The 18,984-nt window shown below is 39.1% G+C and overlaps 1 protein-coding gene across 2 annotated transcripts; it reads left to right on the top strand.

The window, feature by feature from the left end:
• The first annotated feature begins 2,578 nt into the window (after window positions 1-2,578).
• Window positions 2,579-17,472, top strand: STARD4 (StAR related lipid transfer domain containing 4). Of its 2 annotated transcripts, XM_077757177.1 has the most exons (7): window positions 2,579-2,724; window positions 9,057-9,110; window positions 9,674-9,810; window positions 10,989-11,038; window positions 14,395-14,521; window positions 15,386-15,500; window positions 16,374-17,472. In XM_077757177.1, exons 3-7 carry the CDS (start codon window positions 9,706-9,708, stop codon window positions 16,601-16,603), a joined length of 627 nt encoding a protein of 208 aa, XP_077613303.1. In that variant the 5' UTR covers window positions 2,579-2,724; window positions 9,057-9,110; window positions 9,674-9,705; the 3' UTR covers window positions 16,604-17,472. The 2 variants fall into 2 exon arrangements, with proteins under 2 accessions (XP_077613303.1, XP_077613302.1); XM_077757176.1 differs by lacking the exon at window positions 9,057-9,110.
• Window positions 17,473-18,984: the final 1,512 nt, after the last annotated feature.

Raw genomic sequence — 18,984 nt, 5'->3', positions numbered from 1 at the left:
GTTCTGATAAACAAGGGTTTTATTTTTAAATATTTTAAATATTTTTATTTATATTCTATAGTACATAATATTTGATTTTATTTTGGATCAAAGAATATAGAAACCAGATTTTTGTTTTTTTAATCTTCAACTAGTTGGGGGATCTTTGTGCATGTGTGTTTTTATTTTTTTTATTATTTGTTTATTTGTTTATTTTACTTCTGGATTTATTGCCTCCTGGTAAGACGCTGTGGATATATTATTTCTGTGTTTGCAATTTTTTTGTTTTTCTTTTCAGAAATTCTTTCTTTAGATATGTTTATATATTCAATCTGATTCCAGTCACAGCCGTGGGCTTGTTGGGAAACTGTTCTGTGGCTTTAGGGTCCACACAGCTTCCATACAGCTGGTCAAGTACATTTTGTCTCCTATACTTGAACTCCAGATGGAAAGATTATTTCCCCATTTTCTTTTCTTAATGTTTATTTATTGATTTTTTTTTTTTGGGAGAGCGAGAGTGAGCAGGGGGAAGGGCAGAGACAGAGTGGGAAAGAATCCCAAGGGGCCTCCGTGGTGCTGTCAGCACAGAGTCGGACACAGGGCTCCATCCCATGAATCGTGAGATTATGACCTGAGTAGGTTGCTTAGCCAGCCGAGTCACCCAGGCGTCCTTACTTCCCCATTTTCAAACTACTTGGGGGTGAGAGACTTGTCTGTGGCCCTATATGTTACAGGTCCCCGCTGAGTACAGTAATAATAGTGCATACCTACAGGGCTGTTATCAGGATTAAATGAGTTAATATGTGTAAAATGCTTAGCACTGCGCATGCTCTATAGTAAGCCATCAATAATAGCTCCAGATGATATTATGTTCTTTTTTCTGAACCTGCAGTTTTGCTCTCAGTACTAGTGCACTTTGATAGATATAGGGTAGTTTTTAATTACCCCCAACTTCTTTCTAACCAAGAAAATCACAACAACAGATGAAGAAGAAAGGCAAAGAAAGGCTTCCCTACTGGGCATAAATGTGATGTAATGACTTTACGCAGCACCCCCTAACAACCACAATAACAACAACAAAAGCCAAGTTAATTTTGTTTTAAACATGTTCTACTGGGTTCTGTGAGAGAATTCACAGAGCTGCCGAGCAATGTGCTCACAGCTGAATCCTAATAACAAGAGATTCTAATTTTCTACCTGTTGAGGGCTTGTTCCTCTCCACCATTAAACTGTGTAAACCTTCTGGGCAGGGATTAGGCCTTTCATTTCTGGTCCTTACTGCTGTACACAGGTGCACGAGTTTTGTGGGGGTTTCGAGGTCCTGTACTAAAGTCCTCCAGACCTGAACCAAATTCCAGTTCAGCTACTCAGAAATTATAAGCTGCTTTAAGAGTTATGCTTGGGGCTCCATTCACTTTCTTGTTATTAATGGCCAATTATCCTGATCCTTATTCACATACATATTTGGATAATAATTTCAGATGGTTATGGGAAAGTGCTTTGTATAAGGTCTTACATACTTTATACCTCACTGAACCCACTTAAGAGCCCCTCAAGGTAGGGGAATTTTCCTGATGATTACATGTGAGATAATGGAAAAGTAATCACCAGCCAAATTATTATTCCTTTTATGGATGAGGTAAGATTTAACAATGAGGTAAGATTTTAAAAATCTGTCAATAGTAACTAGCAAGTGGCGTCTGGTGATTCTTTCAATGACATGAATTTAAAAATTTATGAATTATTATTTGTTCTTATTGCAAGTCTATCAAAAATGACTAATGGTAGAGCGTTGCATTCCTTATTACTCTTGATTCTCAAACTACATATCCCAGTAAATACAATTTGTAAACACCTGACATTTAGTAATTTGTCAAACATCCTATCAGATCGGTGACTTCACAGCCACTGGAAAGTTTACTCATTTTCAAGTAGACGAAAAACCAGAAGACTTCATGAGGCTGTGAAAGCCACCTGCCACACCTGTTCTCCATTTTCAAGGTGGTCTTCTGCTCTCCCTTATCTGAGGGCAAATGCTTGACGAGAGATCAGTTTGCACTGTCGCAGTGACTTTGTTTACAGGCTTTCTCATACAGCGCTGTCAATTCTAAGCCTGAGGAGGCGGAAGGCCGAAGGATTTGTCATCCTTTGCACGGATGCCTTCTCTTTTTTATTAGACTTTTGGTCCTGGGAGGGGTAGTGCAGCTGCGTGATACTGCATCTCCACAGCCCTCTGAATTTAGGCCAGCCTCATCCCCCACTGCCATCACTCCCTCCCTCTTGCGTTCGTATTTCTCCCAGTTGGATTTACCGCCTTGCAAAATTCTTGCGCCATTAATCGGCCGCCGTTCACCCCGCGGGAGCCAGACCCACCCGCCACCGCACGCCCGCAGGGAACCCTGCGGGGCTCCGGCCAGCCCACACTCACGAGGAATCATTCCATTTCCTGGCGACCAATCAGCGTTCCGTACGCCGCCACGCCAGCCAATCCAAGGAAACACTCGTTGCCCAGGCCAACTTTGGCCACTTGCCTTCGGGCGCACGCGGCTTCGAGTTGCGGAAGAGCTTGGTACCTTCCAATTGGCTGCGATAGCGGCGGTGGCCCGTAGCCCATTGGCTGCTGCCGCCCCAGCCCCGGCGGACCCGGCAAGCTGAAGGAGCTCCGGGGCGTGCGTGTCGCCCCAAGCCGTGAGTCCCGTGCGCCCCGCGCGCCTAGCCGCGTACCGACGCCTCGCTTCATCTCAGGTAGTGGTGGGTGGAGGCGCGGAGTCGCGGCGGAACTGAGGCGGCCGGGAGGGAGGGCTACGCGGGCGTCCGGGGCGCCCTTCCCGGTGCGTTTTCTGGAGCTGCTCGGGGCAGCGGGGCGGGGGAGGTCGGCGCGGAAGTCATGGGTGGCTGTCCCCGGCGTCCGGGCGGCTTCAGCCCTTACAGGTGAGGGAGGAAAGGCGTCCCCAGAAGGATCCCAGGGCTTGCGCCTCGCCTCTCTGCACCGCTCACGGTGCAGCTTAAGGTCCTGGATGCCAGTTAGGCGTTTCTGCATCCGTTAAATGGGGAAGGGATAGGAAAAACCTCGCGTCCAGGGCCGCGGCGAAGATTCACTAAGGTCGTGTTCTGTGAGGGGCACAGTGTTTCCTGGTTCGTCGTAGACGTACAGACAACGTAGGGTCCCATCTTCCCACACCAAGCTCTGAGTGATATTGGTAAGAGGCATCGTTTTCCGGGGCTTACAATCTTCCATCCTCACTAAATGTATTAACTCATCTAATTCCTCAATAAGTTAGGGTTACTATTATCCCTAATGTACAGTTAAGAAAGATTACCTGAGCTATTTTGGGATCAGGAGTCAGGACAAAATTACAAATTCAGTATGATGTCAGATTTTTTTAATGTAAAGTCTCTTCCAGCTTGTGGTGAACTTCCAGTGTTTTGCAGAACAGGCCTTTAGACTGGCAAGGCGGAAGCCCTGCGTTGGAATTCTGGCTCTATCGCTTATTGGCCGTGTGATTTTGGACAAGTGACTTAATTTTCTTTGTTCCCACTTCGTAAAATCAGGATAATAGGATCAGCTTTGAAGTTTGTTTATGAGGATTAAATGAAATAATACAATTTAAAGTGGCCAGGAAGACTGATCACATAGTAAGTGATCAATAAATGTTAGCTGTTATTATTTTTAATAAAGAATTCGAGCATGAGGAACTCAAAACATGAGCTTGGACTCAAACTTAAAGCTGAAATACCGTTAGATTTTTTTTTTTTTTTGAGAGAGAGAGAGCACAAGTTCGCAAGTAGGAGAGGGGCAGAGAGAGAGAGAGAGAGAGAGAGAAACAGAAGATCCCAAACAGGCTCTGCTCTGACAGCGCAGAAGGGGGCTCAAACCCACAAACTGTGAGTTCATGACCTGAGCCCAAGCCAAGAGTTGGTTGCTTAACCCACTGAGCCACCCCGGTGCCCCAAGAATCATTAGAATTTAATATTGCCTTTACTCTTGTAAGAAGACTCAACACTGTTGTAAAGCTAATACTGAAATAAGCTAAAGTGAGCACTGAAACAGAGGGAGGGACAGTGGTCACATTGTGGAAGTAGGCTTCCCTGTTGGATTCCTGCTATAGCCAGTCTCAAAAATGAGAACCTACTTTATTTGACTGATTTGGAGAAGCTAAATTACAAATTCAAGATTGATTGGAAATCAAGCATATGCCAAATTTGATGTTAGATGGAAAATATAATTTACAAGGCCTTGGTTTGCACAATATCTTGGGGAAAATCTGTGACATATTATGATTTCCCTTGTGAGTCGGGAAATCAAAGTTTAAACAATTCTGATAATAGCTTCTTTCAGTGGTGAATTCTGACTTCATACTACATAAGTACAGATTTTTTTATGACATTCACTTTATATTAGGAGTTAAAATGTTTATTATGTTTCATATTTAAAATAGAACCTATGGCCATCCCCCTGTGATGTAAATTTAATGAAAAGTGGAGTTGTACTGGGCAAAGACTGTGGTACTGAAAGATGGCCATAAGACCATTTTTAACTTGGGCAGGCTGCCCACTTTACGATGGCAGCCACTGTCTACACTAGTGACTACTGCCAAGACATGGGCATAGGAAACATGAACAAAAAGGTTAGTTTAAAATAAGGGAAAAAATGAAAGTGGACATTACTGAGCACTGAGTAATAGAACTGTCAAAAGTAATATAACCTTTTCTAAGAAGCTGCTAGATTCTGATAGGATTAAGTGGTGCCTGTTCTCTGAAATGTAAGTGATGGCATTGGAGAGTTTCCCGGTGTAGGTCAAGAAAGGGAATAAAAGAATTAGTAAGGGGAAGTTCAGAGTAGTATATACAACATTTTCCTCACATTCTTCACCGGTGGAGATTTCAGTAGAGCATATTGTATGCTTTCCTTTCAATTAATGTGAGTACCCTGCTTTATTAGGAGAGCATCGAGACCTTGATAATAACTCCATACTGCCTGCCCCCCAATTCGGGAATATATTTTGAGAGATATGTTATGCCTGTCCAGACACAGATAGTTTAGACCGTAGCCATTATTCTCTTTTGGATTTAATCTTGCTGAAAAAATCCATGCAAGAATGAACTGCCTGGTTAAATACTTCATTGGGCTAAAAAAGAGCTTTCTGAGTTTACACTTTGTTGTCCTTTCCTACCTCCTACTCCAGTACCCTTCGAGAGGCTCATTAATAGATTTTAATGTTTTAGCTTTGGTTGTTGTAATTAAGAATTTATTTAAAAGGTGGAATAAGTCAGCTTTGAAAGCAAACACTGGATTATATCCATTTCTGTACTTCTAGGACCGAGTATATACTAGATGTTTGGTAAATAGACTTCCTTGAGAAATTGCTGTATTTAATTATGGCAGTGTACACCTTAGTCATTCAGAAACTCAAGGATGATCGGGGTAAATGGGCCCATCTTAGATATCTTGAGGTATTTCATAAGTGAGGCTAGTGCTCACCGTCTACCTATTTTTCCCACTTTTATTTACTGGGTTCCTACTGCATGCTAGACCTCAGGAGGGTAACATTGAACAAGTCACATTTCCTGCCCCAAAAGATTTACAGTTAAATTGGAAAAGATGACAAGTGAATAATTACAGAGTTGCTGTGAGAAACATTGGTGGAGGAGGGGGAAGCTAACCTAGTCTTTACGGGAGTCCAGGAAAGAAGAGTAGGAATTAGGCAACAGAGTTCAGCCAGATCATAAAAGGGCCCATAAGCCGTATTAAGGAGTTTGGACTTTATAGTGATCAGTAAGAGCAATCAGAAAGATTACTAAGATTAGCACCTTAAAGATTCAGATTCTCACCTTAGTAGGTAGTTTTCCTGCTTACATTTCTGTAATGGCTTTGCACAAATATAATGCTGTCTATAATAATAGCATCTTTACATTCCATCTTTGATTTCTATCAAGGAGTTTAGAAAAAAATATCTTACCTGGCAGCCACAGGAACCTGGCAGGCCACCTGTGGGTTTACAGAATATTGTTTAATCATAATGATCCCAGGAACAGATAAATTAGTTTTTCAAGTCTTCTCTAAGAATTCATGCTTGTTTATAACATACCCTTGATTAAGGTCATTGTACTGGCTATCAAGTTGGCAGTCTCTTGAGGGGAAATGGGATACATTCCTGACTGGCATACTTTTTGAATGAGCTCATCCACGTTTTAGTCTGTGGGTGAGAACTATACTTATTATACATTTTGCATCACTTACATAGATCCCAAATTCTCTATTACTGAGTTTTTTATATGTATACTTTCCTATGTTTCTGAAAGGATAGACCACCCCAAAATATGCCACTTTGGAATAGGGATTATTTTCAGCTGAAGGCAGTTCAGCAGCAGATGCAGGAAGAGCTGTTTTCCTTCCCTTTACTGCCTAAAAATAGAACATAAACTTCCCTTTGTGAAGGTCTTCCCCCCACCTCTCCTAGACCAGAAAGGGAACAACTCATCACTGGAGACGGAGTTGGCACTGTGATTGTCTGAACAAACAAACGTTACTACAATAACCCTTATCTTCTATTAGTTTTCTCTCATATATTTACTTCCTCATAATTTACCACCACTAGAAGCCCCCTCTTCCTTGGTCCTGTCACTTTTCCACAATTTATCACCCTTTGTTAGAATGGTGTATAAGCCCTAGGTCTAACTGCTTTTTTTGGATCTCCATTTATTTATTGTGAAGGCTTCTATGCACACAAAAATTAAAATATCAATAACAAATAAAATGTATGTGCCTTTTCTCCTGTTAATATGCCTTTTGTCAGTTTAATTTGCAAGTCTCAGAGACAGAACCTAGAGAAAAAGGTTACTTTCAAAACACCACTACAGTTCTATATCATCTTATTGTTTATCATTTTTAATGCCTTGTATGCCCTGCTTTATGCTGTTTAGAGACTGGCTACAATATTGATTTATTTCTGTCACCTTTACTTTTTAGGCCAGTGGTTCTCAACCCTGGCTGGATAACAGAATAATCAGCAAAGCTTTTTAAAGAACTTAGATTATGGGGGGTCTACTCCAGATCAGGGCCACTGAATCACACTCCCTGCAGTGGGCCCTGAAATCCAACATCTAAAAGCAGTGTTAAAGAAAACCAGAGGCAGATAGAAGTTAAAGTGGTAAAGGCAAAACTTATTCAAGAACTATTGCAATAGTGGGGGCGCCTGGGTGGCTCAGTCGGTTGAGCGTCCGACTTCGGCTCAGGTCATGATCTCGTGGTTCGTGGGTTCGAGCCCCGCATCGGGCTCTGTGCTGACAGCTCAGAGCCTGGAGCCTGTTTCGGAATCTGTGTCTCCCCCTCTCTCTGACCCTCCCATTCTCAGGCTGTCTCTCTCTCTCTCTCAGAAATAAATAAAACATTAAAAAAAAAAAACTATTGCAATAGTGGAGAATAAACCTCAATGTAGAACTGCACTCCATTCTGAATACAACAGGGATATTGGGGATTTGCAGCCAAGGAGCAGAGTGGGTGTCAGTGGATGGAAATTTGCTGAGAAGAAACATTAGGGGTAAGGGGAATTCTGGCTAAATTGACTTAGGATTCTTGCTGAATACCGGGCAGCGTGATAAGATCAAGGGTAGGATGAGGAATTTTTGAGGGTGAGGGGTTTTCCGTAAACTGGCTCAGCAGGATTCTTGCTAAAACTGAACTTTGGGGGCCAAGGACAAGCCCAAAAACAAGTCCAAAAAAGAGGACTCAGAGGAGGCTAGCGAGGGAATCGTTGTCAACAGCAACTACTACAAAATACAACACAGGTGATCCTGATGTATGCACCTGTCCTTGAGAATTATAGCCTCGTTTCCATAGAGGTTTGAGGCTTGACATTTCATTTTGATCTCTTCTTGATCTCCTTTGTAGTAGTAATTTGATGGTTCTGTAAACTGCAGCTTTTCCCCTAAAGCCTCTTCTCCTTTCTCCTTTTCCTGGAGTGCACCAAGGCACCAAAAGGACACAAAATTAAAATAAAACAATTGTTGTTTTGAAGTAAACACAGTTCACCAAATTAAGGGCCTGTTGTGCTCCAGGCAGTGTTCTGGTAGGTGGGGAAACAGTGGTAAATAAGGCAGACAAAGGCCCCTGCTTTATTAGCTGAGGAGGATGTGATGGTGAAAGAGCAGAATACAGCACACCAATACATCAACAGGTTAATCTCAGATTGTGAAAAGCACCATGAAGAAAATAAAAGAAGGATATAGTGGCGACTTGCAGAAGGCTGTATTTTAAGACAGGAGGTTCAAAATGAAATTGTCATTACAAGTTATTAGTCATGCTCAGATTTGGGATCTAATAATGCATACGTAGAAATAGCAAGTACAAAGCCTGAAGTCAGTGACAAGCTGGGCCTATTTGAGGGACAGAAAGAAACCAGTAGGACAAGAATATTGTAGGCAGTGAGCTGCGGTGCTGTGAATAGGAGTCTCTTAATTCCCATTAAGGGTGATTCCAAGGCTTTGACTTTGAGCTACTGGCTCAGTTACCATTGTAAAAGTAAATTGTTCAGATGGGGTGGGTGAGTCCAATTGAGGGAATCCTGGGGAAGCAAGAGGTACCCATTGGGGTGAAGCTCTAACTAGACTTCTGGATCTGGGACTTTGGGGTGGTGTCTCTCCCCATTTCCCCCTCTCTCCTTCAGTCTTTCCACATTTCAGCCTCAGGGTAGTCAGATTTTTTGCATGCTTGCATATTGATCATAGACTCCTGGAGTGATTATTCTAAAAAAAATCTGCAGAATCTGCATGAACTTTTCTAACCCAGCCTCCAAAGTCATGCAGTCACAGACCACTTCTTGATGGGAAGTGTATCAAAGAGTTTACAGCAGTGTTTTAAACCCCGTCGTCATTATGTTAAGTTTATTATCCTTAAGGCTAGTAATCATTGCTCTTTAAAAACATTGTTGAACAGTTGCTTATCTTTGGAATTCTTAATAAGCTAGTACTTTTCTTTTTTAGGTAGTTAAAATTATTGCCTTAAAATTACGAACTATTTATTAATGCTGTGCTAGTAGATCTAAAAGTCTTCTTATGACCTTCTTCCTTCCTTACAGATACTTTACGGAATCCTATAACATTTCACTGGATGAAATAAAATATTGAAAACGGTATATAGTTCGTCAAACTTTTGAAATTGTTCACAGTTCTGTAGCCCTGTCCTGAAAGGATGTATGAGCGGCTTTTTGCTTGTGCTTATCATTCATTTGTTTGCTAGAGTGAGTCTTAAATCTGTTGGATGTTAAATTAAAATCTTAATGGCTGAGGCTCTAAGGACCTTTTTTAAAGAATTTATTCCTTGTGTATTTATTTTTATAGTTTGGAAACAGCAATTTTTTTTCTTTAAGTTATCTAGAATTCTATAATGTATTTCTTTTTATTATATTCTATTGGGAAGGGAAAATAGGATAGTGTTTTATTTTTATATGAATAATTTTAATAGCTCACAATGTGTGATTCTTATCCTTGACTAGGTGTTATTTATCTTGGAAGCTGTTAGGAAAACTGCCCAGGTCCTACTTTCTGAGATTCTGATTAGTTGGTTTGGGGTGGGATCCAGGTGTACCTTTGACAGCTCCCCAGGTGATTCTGTTATGAAGACAGATTTGTGACTCCTTGGTCTACTGCATCGAACTGTGGTATTTGTTGATGCTAATCTTTGTCTTTGCAACAGGAAAAAAAGAGAGAGAGAGAGAAAGAAAAAAAATGGAAGCCCTGCCCGATGCAGCTGTTTTTGCAACTAGACTTAAAAACACTCTCATCCAGTATCATAGCATTGAAGATGATAAGTGGCGAGTTGCCAAGAAAATGGTAAATTATTTAAATTGCTTCTATTTGGGGTTTGTCCTCTATCTAATGAGTTGGTTGATAACTTTCAAAACAGTAAGGGAAGGGGCGCCTGGGTGGCTTAGTCGGTTAAGCGTCTGACTTTCACTTAGGTCATGATCTTGCGGTTCATGGGTTCGAGCCCCGCGTCAGGCTCTGTGCTGACTGCCAGCTCAGAGCCTGGAGCCTGTTTCGGAGTCTGTGTCTCCCTCTCTCTCTGACCCTCCCCTGCTCACGCTGTCTCTCTCTCTCTCTCTCCTAGAAATAAATAAAAATATTAAAAAAAAAAAAAAAACGGTAAGGGAAAATAGGGACCATACTTTGGGTGGATGTGCAGGGATAGATAATTATGCTAATAAAGTCAGTGTTTCGACGTCTCACCAAGGCAAAAACATAATAATGCTCTACTGCTATCATTACTGCTGTAGATAGTGGACATGAGAATAGAATCTTAGCAACAAGAGCCTAAAGTATAGCTTCTGAAGTCAACATAGAAAATGTATGGATAGTTTGGAAAAGTTTCAGATATTTCAACAAGCCTGTGAGGGTGGCCATTTAGTTTTCTTTCTTACCAGTGTGACTTGTCCAAACTGTCCCATGGCTGAGCATTGACAGAAGTAGCCCTGGAACCAGGACTCTTCCCATGAATCACTCTCGCTTGTCTGATGGCCAAGACTTCTTGGGAAATGATCAGAAAAAGGATGTAGGGACTAATTCAAGGTAGCACTGCCATAGTAGATGTGACTTGTTTGATTTAAAAGAAAAAAGAGCAAGGTCAGAATGAAATATTTAGCATTCCTATTGTCTTAGTCTAAATGTGTCAGTAATGGTAAATAGATAAGATTGGAGCAAGGCAAATAATAATGGCTGGCAAGATAGAGCCGTCACTGGATCTTAACAATGTTTGGATCTCATTAAGCTACTAAAAAATCTTTTTTTGGAGGTCTGTATTTGAAGTAAAAGGTGAAGAACTTTAGGAAACAGAAGAAATTCAGATATGGATCACTTGATGGCATAAATGACTTTTATCTATCTCTTTGAATATTTACTTAAGTTTTATTTTAATGCAAGGACATGCTCTACAATTTGAAATTGCTGTTTTTATGTTTACATTTCCAGCTAGGTGATTATTTATGTCCATGTACTGTTTTTTATTTTTCTAGAAAGATGTAACAATTTGGAGAAAGCCTTCAGAAGAATTTAATGGATACCTGTAAGTAAATTCTTGTAGTTTTATGTAACTCTTAAGATATTACCAAATTTTATATATAAATACATATATATATATATAATCACTAAATCATCATTGCCAGTGAAATTTGGCTTTTAATATTTTAACTTTTCTGAGAAGCAAATCACCTTATGAATTCAAAGCCTTTAAAATGTCCAGATCCCTTGTGGACTGAGTTGGTGGTAAGGGAATCATAAATAATGATATCAAATGGCCAATAAAATCTTAATTTCTTAGCATGTTGAATAAGACCCTTCTATGTTTGTTTATTTTTGAGAGAGAGAGAGAGTCAGCATGAGCAGGAGAGGGACAGAAAGAGAGGGAGACATAGAATCCAAAGACAGGCTCCGGGCTCTGAGCTGTCAGTACAGAGCCCAACGCGGGGCTCAAACCCACAAACCACGAGATCATGACCTGAGCCGAAGCCAGATGCTTAACCGACTGAGCCACCTAGGCACCCCTCTAAGAATTCATCTTAAAGAAATCATAAGAAAGATAAAGGTTGAGTACTTATCTCTTCCATCACAGCATTACTTGAATAATCAATAGTCAGAGAATGATAAAATTTTGAAATGTGGTGTTTTACAGTCTTTAAAAACTACGTTTTCAAATATTATTTAAAAACACAAGAAAATGCTCACGATGTAAAGTGACTAAAGCAGAATACCAAACTGCATGTAGCAGTATTGTGAGTTGACTTTAAATATATATAAAAAATTTTTTTTTAATGTTTTTATTTATTTTTGAAAGAGAGAGAGAGACAGAATGCAAGTGGGGAAAGGGGCAGAGAAAGAGGGAGACACAGAATCTGAAGCAGACTCCAGGCTTTGCACTCTCAGCACAGAGCCCAACACAGAGCTCGAACCTACTAACCATGAGATCATGATCTGAGCTGAAGTTGGCGGCTTAACCGACTGAGCCATTCAAGTGCCCCTATGCATTTTTGTATATTAAAATGTTTTTACCTGGGGCTCCTGATGGCTCAGTCGGATGTGTGTCTGACTCTTGATCTCAGCTCAGGTCATGATTGCAAGGTTGTGGGATCAAACCCCATGTCCAGCTCTGTGCTGACAGGGCGAAGCCTGCTTGGGTTGCTCGCTCTCCCTCTGCCCCTCCCCCACTTGCTGGAGCACATGTGTGTACAAACTCTCTCTAAAATAAAAAATATTAAAAATAAGTGTTTTTACTTACCACCAAATATACACCTCTAGATGGCAGTTTTATAGGTGATTTTTATTTCCATTTTTTGGTATTTACATATAGTTGAACATGAATTATGCCTTTTAACCAGAAAAAAAATAATTGTTTTTTAAAGCCAGTGGAGACAGTTGACTTGTGTAATCGCAGTGGAATGTTCACATCCTTGGGACTCAGCCCTTTTAAAAATGAAACTGCTCTGAAGTATAATACCAAAGATAGCATTTCCAGAAAGATGAGTTATATAATACTTATGTCAAGGACCAGGAAACTGGAGTTGCAGATTAAGCATTGTAAGCAAGTGTGAATTAATCCTTTAGATCACTGATTCCCGGTGAGGTTTGAAAAGCATAACTGCACTGACAGTATGGAGCCTGCTTGGGATTTTCTCTCTCCTGATGTCTGCCCCTTCCCCATGCACAAGCATACTCTCTTCTCTCTCTCTCAAAATAAATAAATAAAATTAAAAAACAACAACAAACCTTTTAGAAAGACTCCCCGTCCTCCGGAAAGTTACTGATAGAGTTAAAGCCAATCTATCATTTCTCTTCTTTCTTCACCAGAGGTAACTAGTATCTTAAAGTGTATATTATTTCTCTTATATTCTTTGACCACATATAAGTGTGTGTTTCTTTCAGGAACTTCCTTTGTTTTTTTTTTCCATTTAACATTGTGTTTTCAAGATTTAGCCATGTTGTTACATGTAGATCTATTCTTTCATGTTCATAAGAAAATACTGTGATGTCTTTACCTGTATTTGCAAATTTGCCTGTGGTACATTTTTAGGTTGTCATCAATTATTCCTTATAAAGTACAGTGCTATAGTAAACTTCTTAGGTATACGTCTCCTACACACGTGTGATTTTCTTTGGGTGTGCACCTGGGTCGCTTACACTAGACATTGCTCTCTAAAGTGGTGGTAGCAGATTGAGAGTTCTCATTCCCTTCCATTCAGTATGAGTTATGTTTTTAATCTCTGCAAATCACAGGGGTATGGGATGGTATCTTGTTGATATTTACTTGATCATGAGTGAAGTTGAGCATCTTTTCTAAATTTATCGACATTTCAGATCAATCTTAACATATCCTTTGCCCATCTTTTCTTTAGATTGTCTTTTTCTCATTGGTTTATAGGAATTAATTATGTACTCTCTAATAATTATGTCTGTTCATCTGTGTTGCACATGCCTTCTTCCAGTCTGTGCTGGTTTTAAAAGAAATTTATATACTTTGTCATTTGTGATATACAGGTTTTTAACTATCTTGCATTATTTGTGTTTTTTTGTGATTTATGTTTACAAAGATGTATTTTTCTCAAAGTTTTAAATTTTATGCGGTGGTTTTTCATCTATCTGGAATTAATTGTTTTGAATGCTGTCAAGTAGCGATTCAGTTTTTAATTATTCTGTTAGGATAAGTACTGGAAGTACATCCTTTCTCCACTGATATATAATGCCACCTTTGAAACATGTCAAGTTCTGATAAAATTCATGAGTCAATCTTTAGTGTTCTATTCCTGGGTGATCTGTTTTTCTGCTCCTGTAATAAGTTTTTGAAAGTTAGAGTAAAAATATATGTATACTAAGAGCATGTTAGAGCATAACGGAAAGAGCAGCTTTCAAAATAAATGAAGCATTAATGTTCTGTCATCCGTTTTCAGCTGTCCCATAACATGAAGGTACTTTACTGTGTTCAGGACAATATAATTTAGCCTTGGACATCTTATTAGATGTGAGGGCAAACAGTACATTCTGATAAAATAATTGATATCCCTGAATTTATCAGAAAAACCATAGAAATTCACTCCCTTTAAAAACTCTTTATTGGAGCACCTGGGTGGCTCAGTCAGTTAAGCGACTGACTTCGGCTCTGGTCATGATTTCATGGTTTGTGGGCTCAAGCCCCGCGTTGGGCTCTGTGCTGGCAGCCAGCTCAGAGACTGGAGCCTGCTTCAGAGTCTGTGTCTCCCTCTCTCTCTGACCCTCCCCTGTTCATGCTGTCTCTCTCTCTCTCTCAGAAATAAAACATAAAAAAAAAAAATCTTTGTTAACTTTTACTCTTCTTAAAGTTAGCTGTGAACAATGTGGACATGCTGAGAGTTTTCATTCTAATAGCATTTGACTTTAATATTTTTTCTCCAGCTTCAAAGCCCAAGGCATTATAGATAACGTCGTCAGTAGTGTAGTAGACCATATACGCCCAGGTCCCTGTCGCTTGGATTGGGACAGCTTAATGACTTCAATGGATATTTTGGAACACTTTGAAGAGGTATTTATTTAGAAACATTACTGCAGATTGTGTGTGTGTGTGTGTGTGTGTGTGTGTGTGAGAGAGAGAGAAAGAGAGAGAGAGAGCGAGCATGTGAGCGTGAGAGTGTATACACACTTGTATTCATTGCTTGGAGAGTAGGTAGTCCTGGCAAAGATCTCATAGGGGAATCCTTGCTGCCTTTTAAAAAGCTTGAGTTTCCTCATATTAACTAATGAGTGTTAGAACTGAATGTGTTTTTCACAGTAGCTCTACCTTTGCTGCTTAAGAAAATTGTCAGTGTCTTTAACGGTAAAACTTTAAGTTGAGGTTCTGAAATATAAAATTCTGAAAACAACACCATCACATTCAGGTATCTAGGTAATTGTATGTTTTTCCATTAATATTAAGCCAAAATTAAAGACCAAAGATAAAAATGCCACCTTAGGCATTAGAGAATTATGTAACCATAGTGGGTTGTCCTCTTTTTCTATTTTTATTAATTCATTCTTGCCATGTTTGAATTTCTTTATTGAACCATTTAGTGTTTTAGTACAAGTATTTGGATTTTATTTTAAACACTTAGAGTCTACACTATCTATTTCCATGTTGAATATCATATAGGATGAAAGGCCATTGTATTGATTTAGAGATTTGGATACTGGGCAACTTAACTCTTTGTGTTTTGATCATATATTTTATTCACGACCATACAGTAGCAGTGATATTTAGAATAGAGCTCTTAACCTGTCCGAATCACTGTAAGAATTATTCATAATAATTGTAATACATTTTAAGTCAGTATCATTTTTTAATAAAGATTAATTAATGGTACAGGAATCACATATGTTTCCTTAGTAGTGCCTGTTACCTGTTCTCTTTCAGAATTGCTGTGTGATGCGTTATACTACTGCTGGCCAGCTTTGGAATATGATTTCCCCAAGAGAGTTTGTTGATTTCTCCTACACTGTGGACTATGAAGAAGGGCTTCTATCCTGTGGTAATGATATCAAAACCTTATACTTTCTTTTCATTTGTTTTAAATATTTGAGTTTTCTAGGCTGGATGTTTCTTTCTACCTGAGATATATTTCCAGCCTTCACATTTATTTTGTAATCACTTTAAGCTTTGTAAACATCCTAGAAAGTGTTTTGAAATCTTTCTGATAAGTTTTTATTCTCAGTTACATAGTAGCTTCCACGTCATGGCTAACAAATATGAATTAAATGACTGCCTCTAAGAAAGGGATGTAGTAAGTAGATTTCCATCTAAGTCACTCTCAGAAAGCAACTTCTTAGTCATTACATAGAAAGAATAGACTTGGTATGTTTTAGAATATTTTTCCTTCCTTGAGCTGTGTAATAGTTGTCTTTTAAAAATTAAAAATACTGCTATTAGAAGGCTCCTGCTTTCTAAAATATATCTATAGGTAAATTTTTTATGTTTACTATATACGTGAGTTGGCAGTTGTAGGAAAGTAAGTATCTACTTGTTTACTCTTAACCAGCCAGTACCGAAGTTGGATGTGGCAGTGCTGTCGGGGAGTAGTGGTGGTGCCATAGTTTTGATTTTTGGCACCTTGAGGCCTGGGTGCTACAGCCACGATTCATAGTTTCCAAGGAGTTATCAGGATGACATAATGTTACCTATCCTGATGGGATTAGAACTTTCCCCATTAACTACTTACCAGCCCCCTGTCAGAACTCCAGCTGGTGATCATCTTTTTCATTTTCCATGGTCACTCTTGGGGCTTAGTTTTCATCTACATGGATAAGAAGAAAAATATTTAAACAAGAAATCTGATAATAATTTTAATCAGAGTTTCAGGTTAATCTCAGCCACTGCTAAGTGTTATTTTAAAATTTCCTTGTAGGGGTAAGTCTTGACTGGAGTGAAAAGAGGCCAGAATTTATTCGTGGATATAACCATCCCTGTGGTTGGTTTTGTGTTCCGCTTAAAGACAATCCCCACCAGAGTCTTTTGACAGGCTATATTCAGACGGATCTGCGTGGGATGATTCCACAGTCTGCAGTCAACACAGCCATGGCAAGCACTTTGACCAACTTCTACGTTGATTTACGGAAAGCCTTACAAAAGGCGTAGTATGTTTAAACTTGTACTAGTGTAGTCCCCAGAATCAACTTCTGCTCTCAGCTGCACGGCCTCTAATACTCATCCTTCCCTCTTCTCCGTGTAGCCTGCGGAAACATTTGAGATGATTTATTGCTTTATTTTATTCCCCAACTAAAGAGTTATCCAAGAGAGGGCATTTCAGCTTTCTTAAGTAATTACTTGCACAGGGTTTGGGACAGCAGTGTGTCTGGCACGGAGAGTATGACAGAGATCCATGAAGAAGTAGGTATACTTCTTTGACCTCAACTCTTAAGAAACTGAGTAGTGCCTCAGTATGAATATTTTGGCTGCTTGGAAATTAGAGAAAGCACAAGCTTCATGCTATTAGTTAAAATATATTTTAGAGGTTTATGAACATTTTGTGAAGTTTTAACTTTTTTCGAAGTTTAATATTAGTGTTTCACTTTGGTATGCTGTATGAGTTTGCCAGTATCTTGGACTAAAGAAAAAGCTCTTTATATTTTATAAAGGTGAACATTGTCAGTTGACTTGCACTACTTTAAGTATTGGAAAAATTAGAAATAAGAAAAGAATAGATAAAATAACTATAGACACAAGTCAAACACAATTCTGTTTTGATATCTAGATAGCATAATTTTGTGGATGTCTTAAAAATGTATTTGTATCTTTCTGTGAATTTATTTTGGAAATCTTAAAAAGTGTTTATATATGGATAAGATAGTACAAAAACTACCAAATGTATTGGGAACACCACATTGACTGGGTTGTGTGAAAGGGTCGGTAGTATCCTATATTTACCAATAGAAAATTGTCTGTCTAGAAAGTCAGATTCAATGAATGTTTCCTTCATGTGTCTTTTTTTTTTTTTTTAAAGATAAGCCCTCAAGAAATAGCTTTAATTCTGAGAAGTATCCAATATTCTTTAGGAAAATAATCAGATTTTCAGTCTTTCTCGTTTGACCCATGTTCATGTTTCAAAGTATCACTCACCTCATAAAGTATTACTGACTACATCATAAACATTCACAATTGTGACAGATCTTCAGTCTGGAGCTTTAACAAATGCGTTCATAGATTTATCCACATGCCTGGATGAGTCATTTTATAACTAGCATGGACAAGAATAGGTCCCTTGAGTCTATGGCTGCCTTAAATGAACACTCCTGAATAATTTTAACATTCCAAATGATTCCTTGGCTTTTGTACTAACCACCTGGTTTACTTCTAATATGAGACCTTGAGGCAGCTCATTCAGTGTATGCATGAAAATGTGTGTATGTATGTTCGTGTACGGGCACACGCTTTGAAATCTATCTTTGTGTTCACTGCGAGTTCTTCATGTGACACTGTTTCCATTATTTTGTTTCTCCTCCTCCTCCTCCCCCACNCCTTTCCCCTTCTTCTTCTCTTCCCCCCTCCTTCTTTTTCTCCTCCTTCTTCTACTCTTCCCCCCCCTTTCCTCCTCTTCCTCCCCTTTATTCTCCTTCTCGTTCTTTTCCTTCTTTTTTGATTAATGTGGGGTTTCTTATATTCCAGTGTTCTGTCTAGGATGGCAAATTACCAGCAGAGGTCCAATTATAGGGTGCCCAGATTGGGTGAGGGATTATGTGATAATATTGCCTGAACTGGGGACCCCCAAAGCAAATAAACTGTCCACTGTCCAATAAAGTCAGTGACTTTAATGTTCTCTCTGTCCTTTTAAACTTATACCTCCAATTATTGATTACGTAATCATTGTTGAATTGGACCCATTGCACATAAAAGGACACTCATGGAAAAATTTTTATTGCACTATTGAGTCCTATGATAGTTTGAAAAGTAGTATTTGAATCACCTGAAATGTATATGCGGCTTCTGGATGGCACTTTAGATCTGCTGGGCTCTAGCTATACTTTTTTTTTTTACAACAGTTTATTGAAATATAATTTACATGCCATACAACTTACTGGTTCTAAGTATACAATCCAGTGATTTTTGAATACATTTATAATTGTGCAGCCATCACCACAATCCAGTTTTAGAACATTTCCATCAACCAGAAAGATCCCTTTGCCTGTTTGCAGACTCTTATCTAACAAAGTTTAGCACAGCCGCCAGTATACAGAAGAGAGATGAGAAAGATTACCTTGGGTTTTGTTTTTAAGTGTAGATTCTAAGCTCAGGCACTTCATGGTGATGTTTTAAATGTGTTATCTCAAATACCATAGTTATACAAAAATTTAATGGTATGGATTGGGATTACTATTAACATATAATGAAGTCTACTCTTTCTGTAGCAGTGCTGTAGAAGAATAGAAAACTAATGTGAGCTGTATATGTAACTTAAAATTTTCTAGCAGCCACATGAGAAAGCTAGAAAGAAACGGCTGAAGTTCATTTTAATAATGCCA

The sequence above is a fragment of the Crocuta crocuta genome, unplaced genomic scaffold (assembly GCF_008692635.1).
Source record: "Crocuta crocuta isolate KB4526 unplaced genomic scaffold, BGI_CrCroc_1.0 scaffold131, whole genome shotgun sequence".
Taxonomy (NCBI): domain Eukaryota; kingdom Metazoa; phylum Chordata; class Mammalia; order Carnivora; family Hyaenidae; genus Crocuta; species Crocuta crocuta.
The sequence above is the reverse complement of the archived record's forward strand: the minus strand, read 5'-3'. Positions and strand labels throughout refer to the sequence as shown.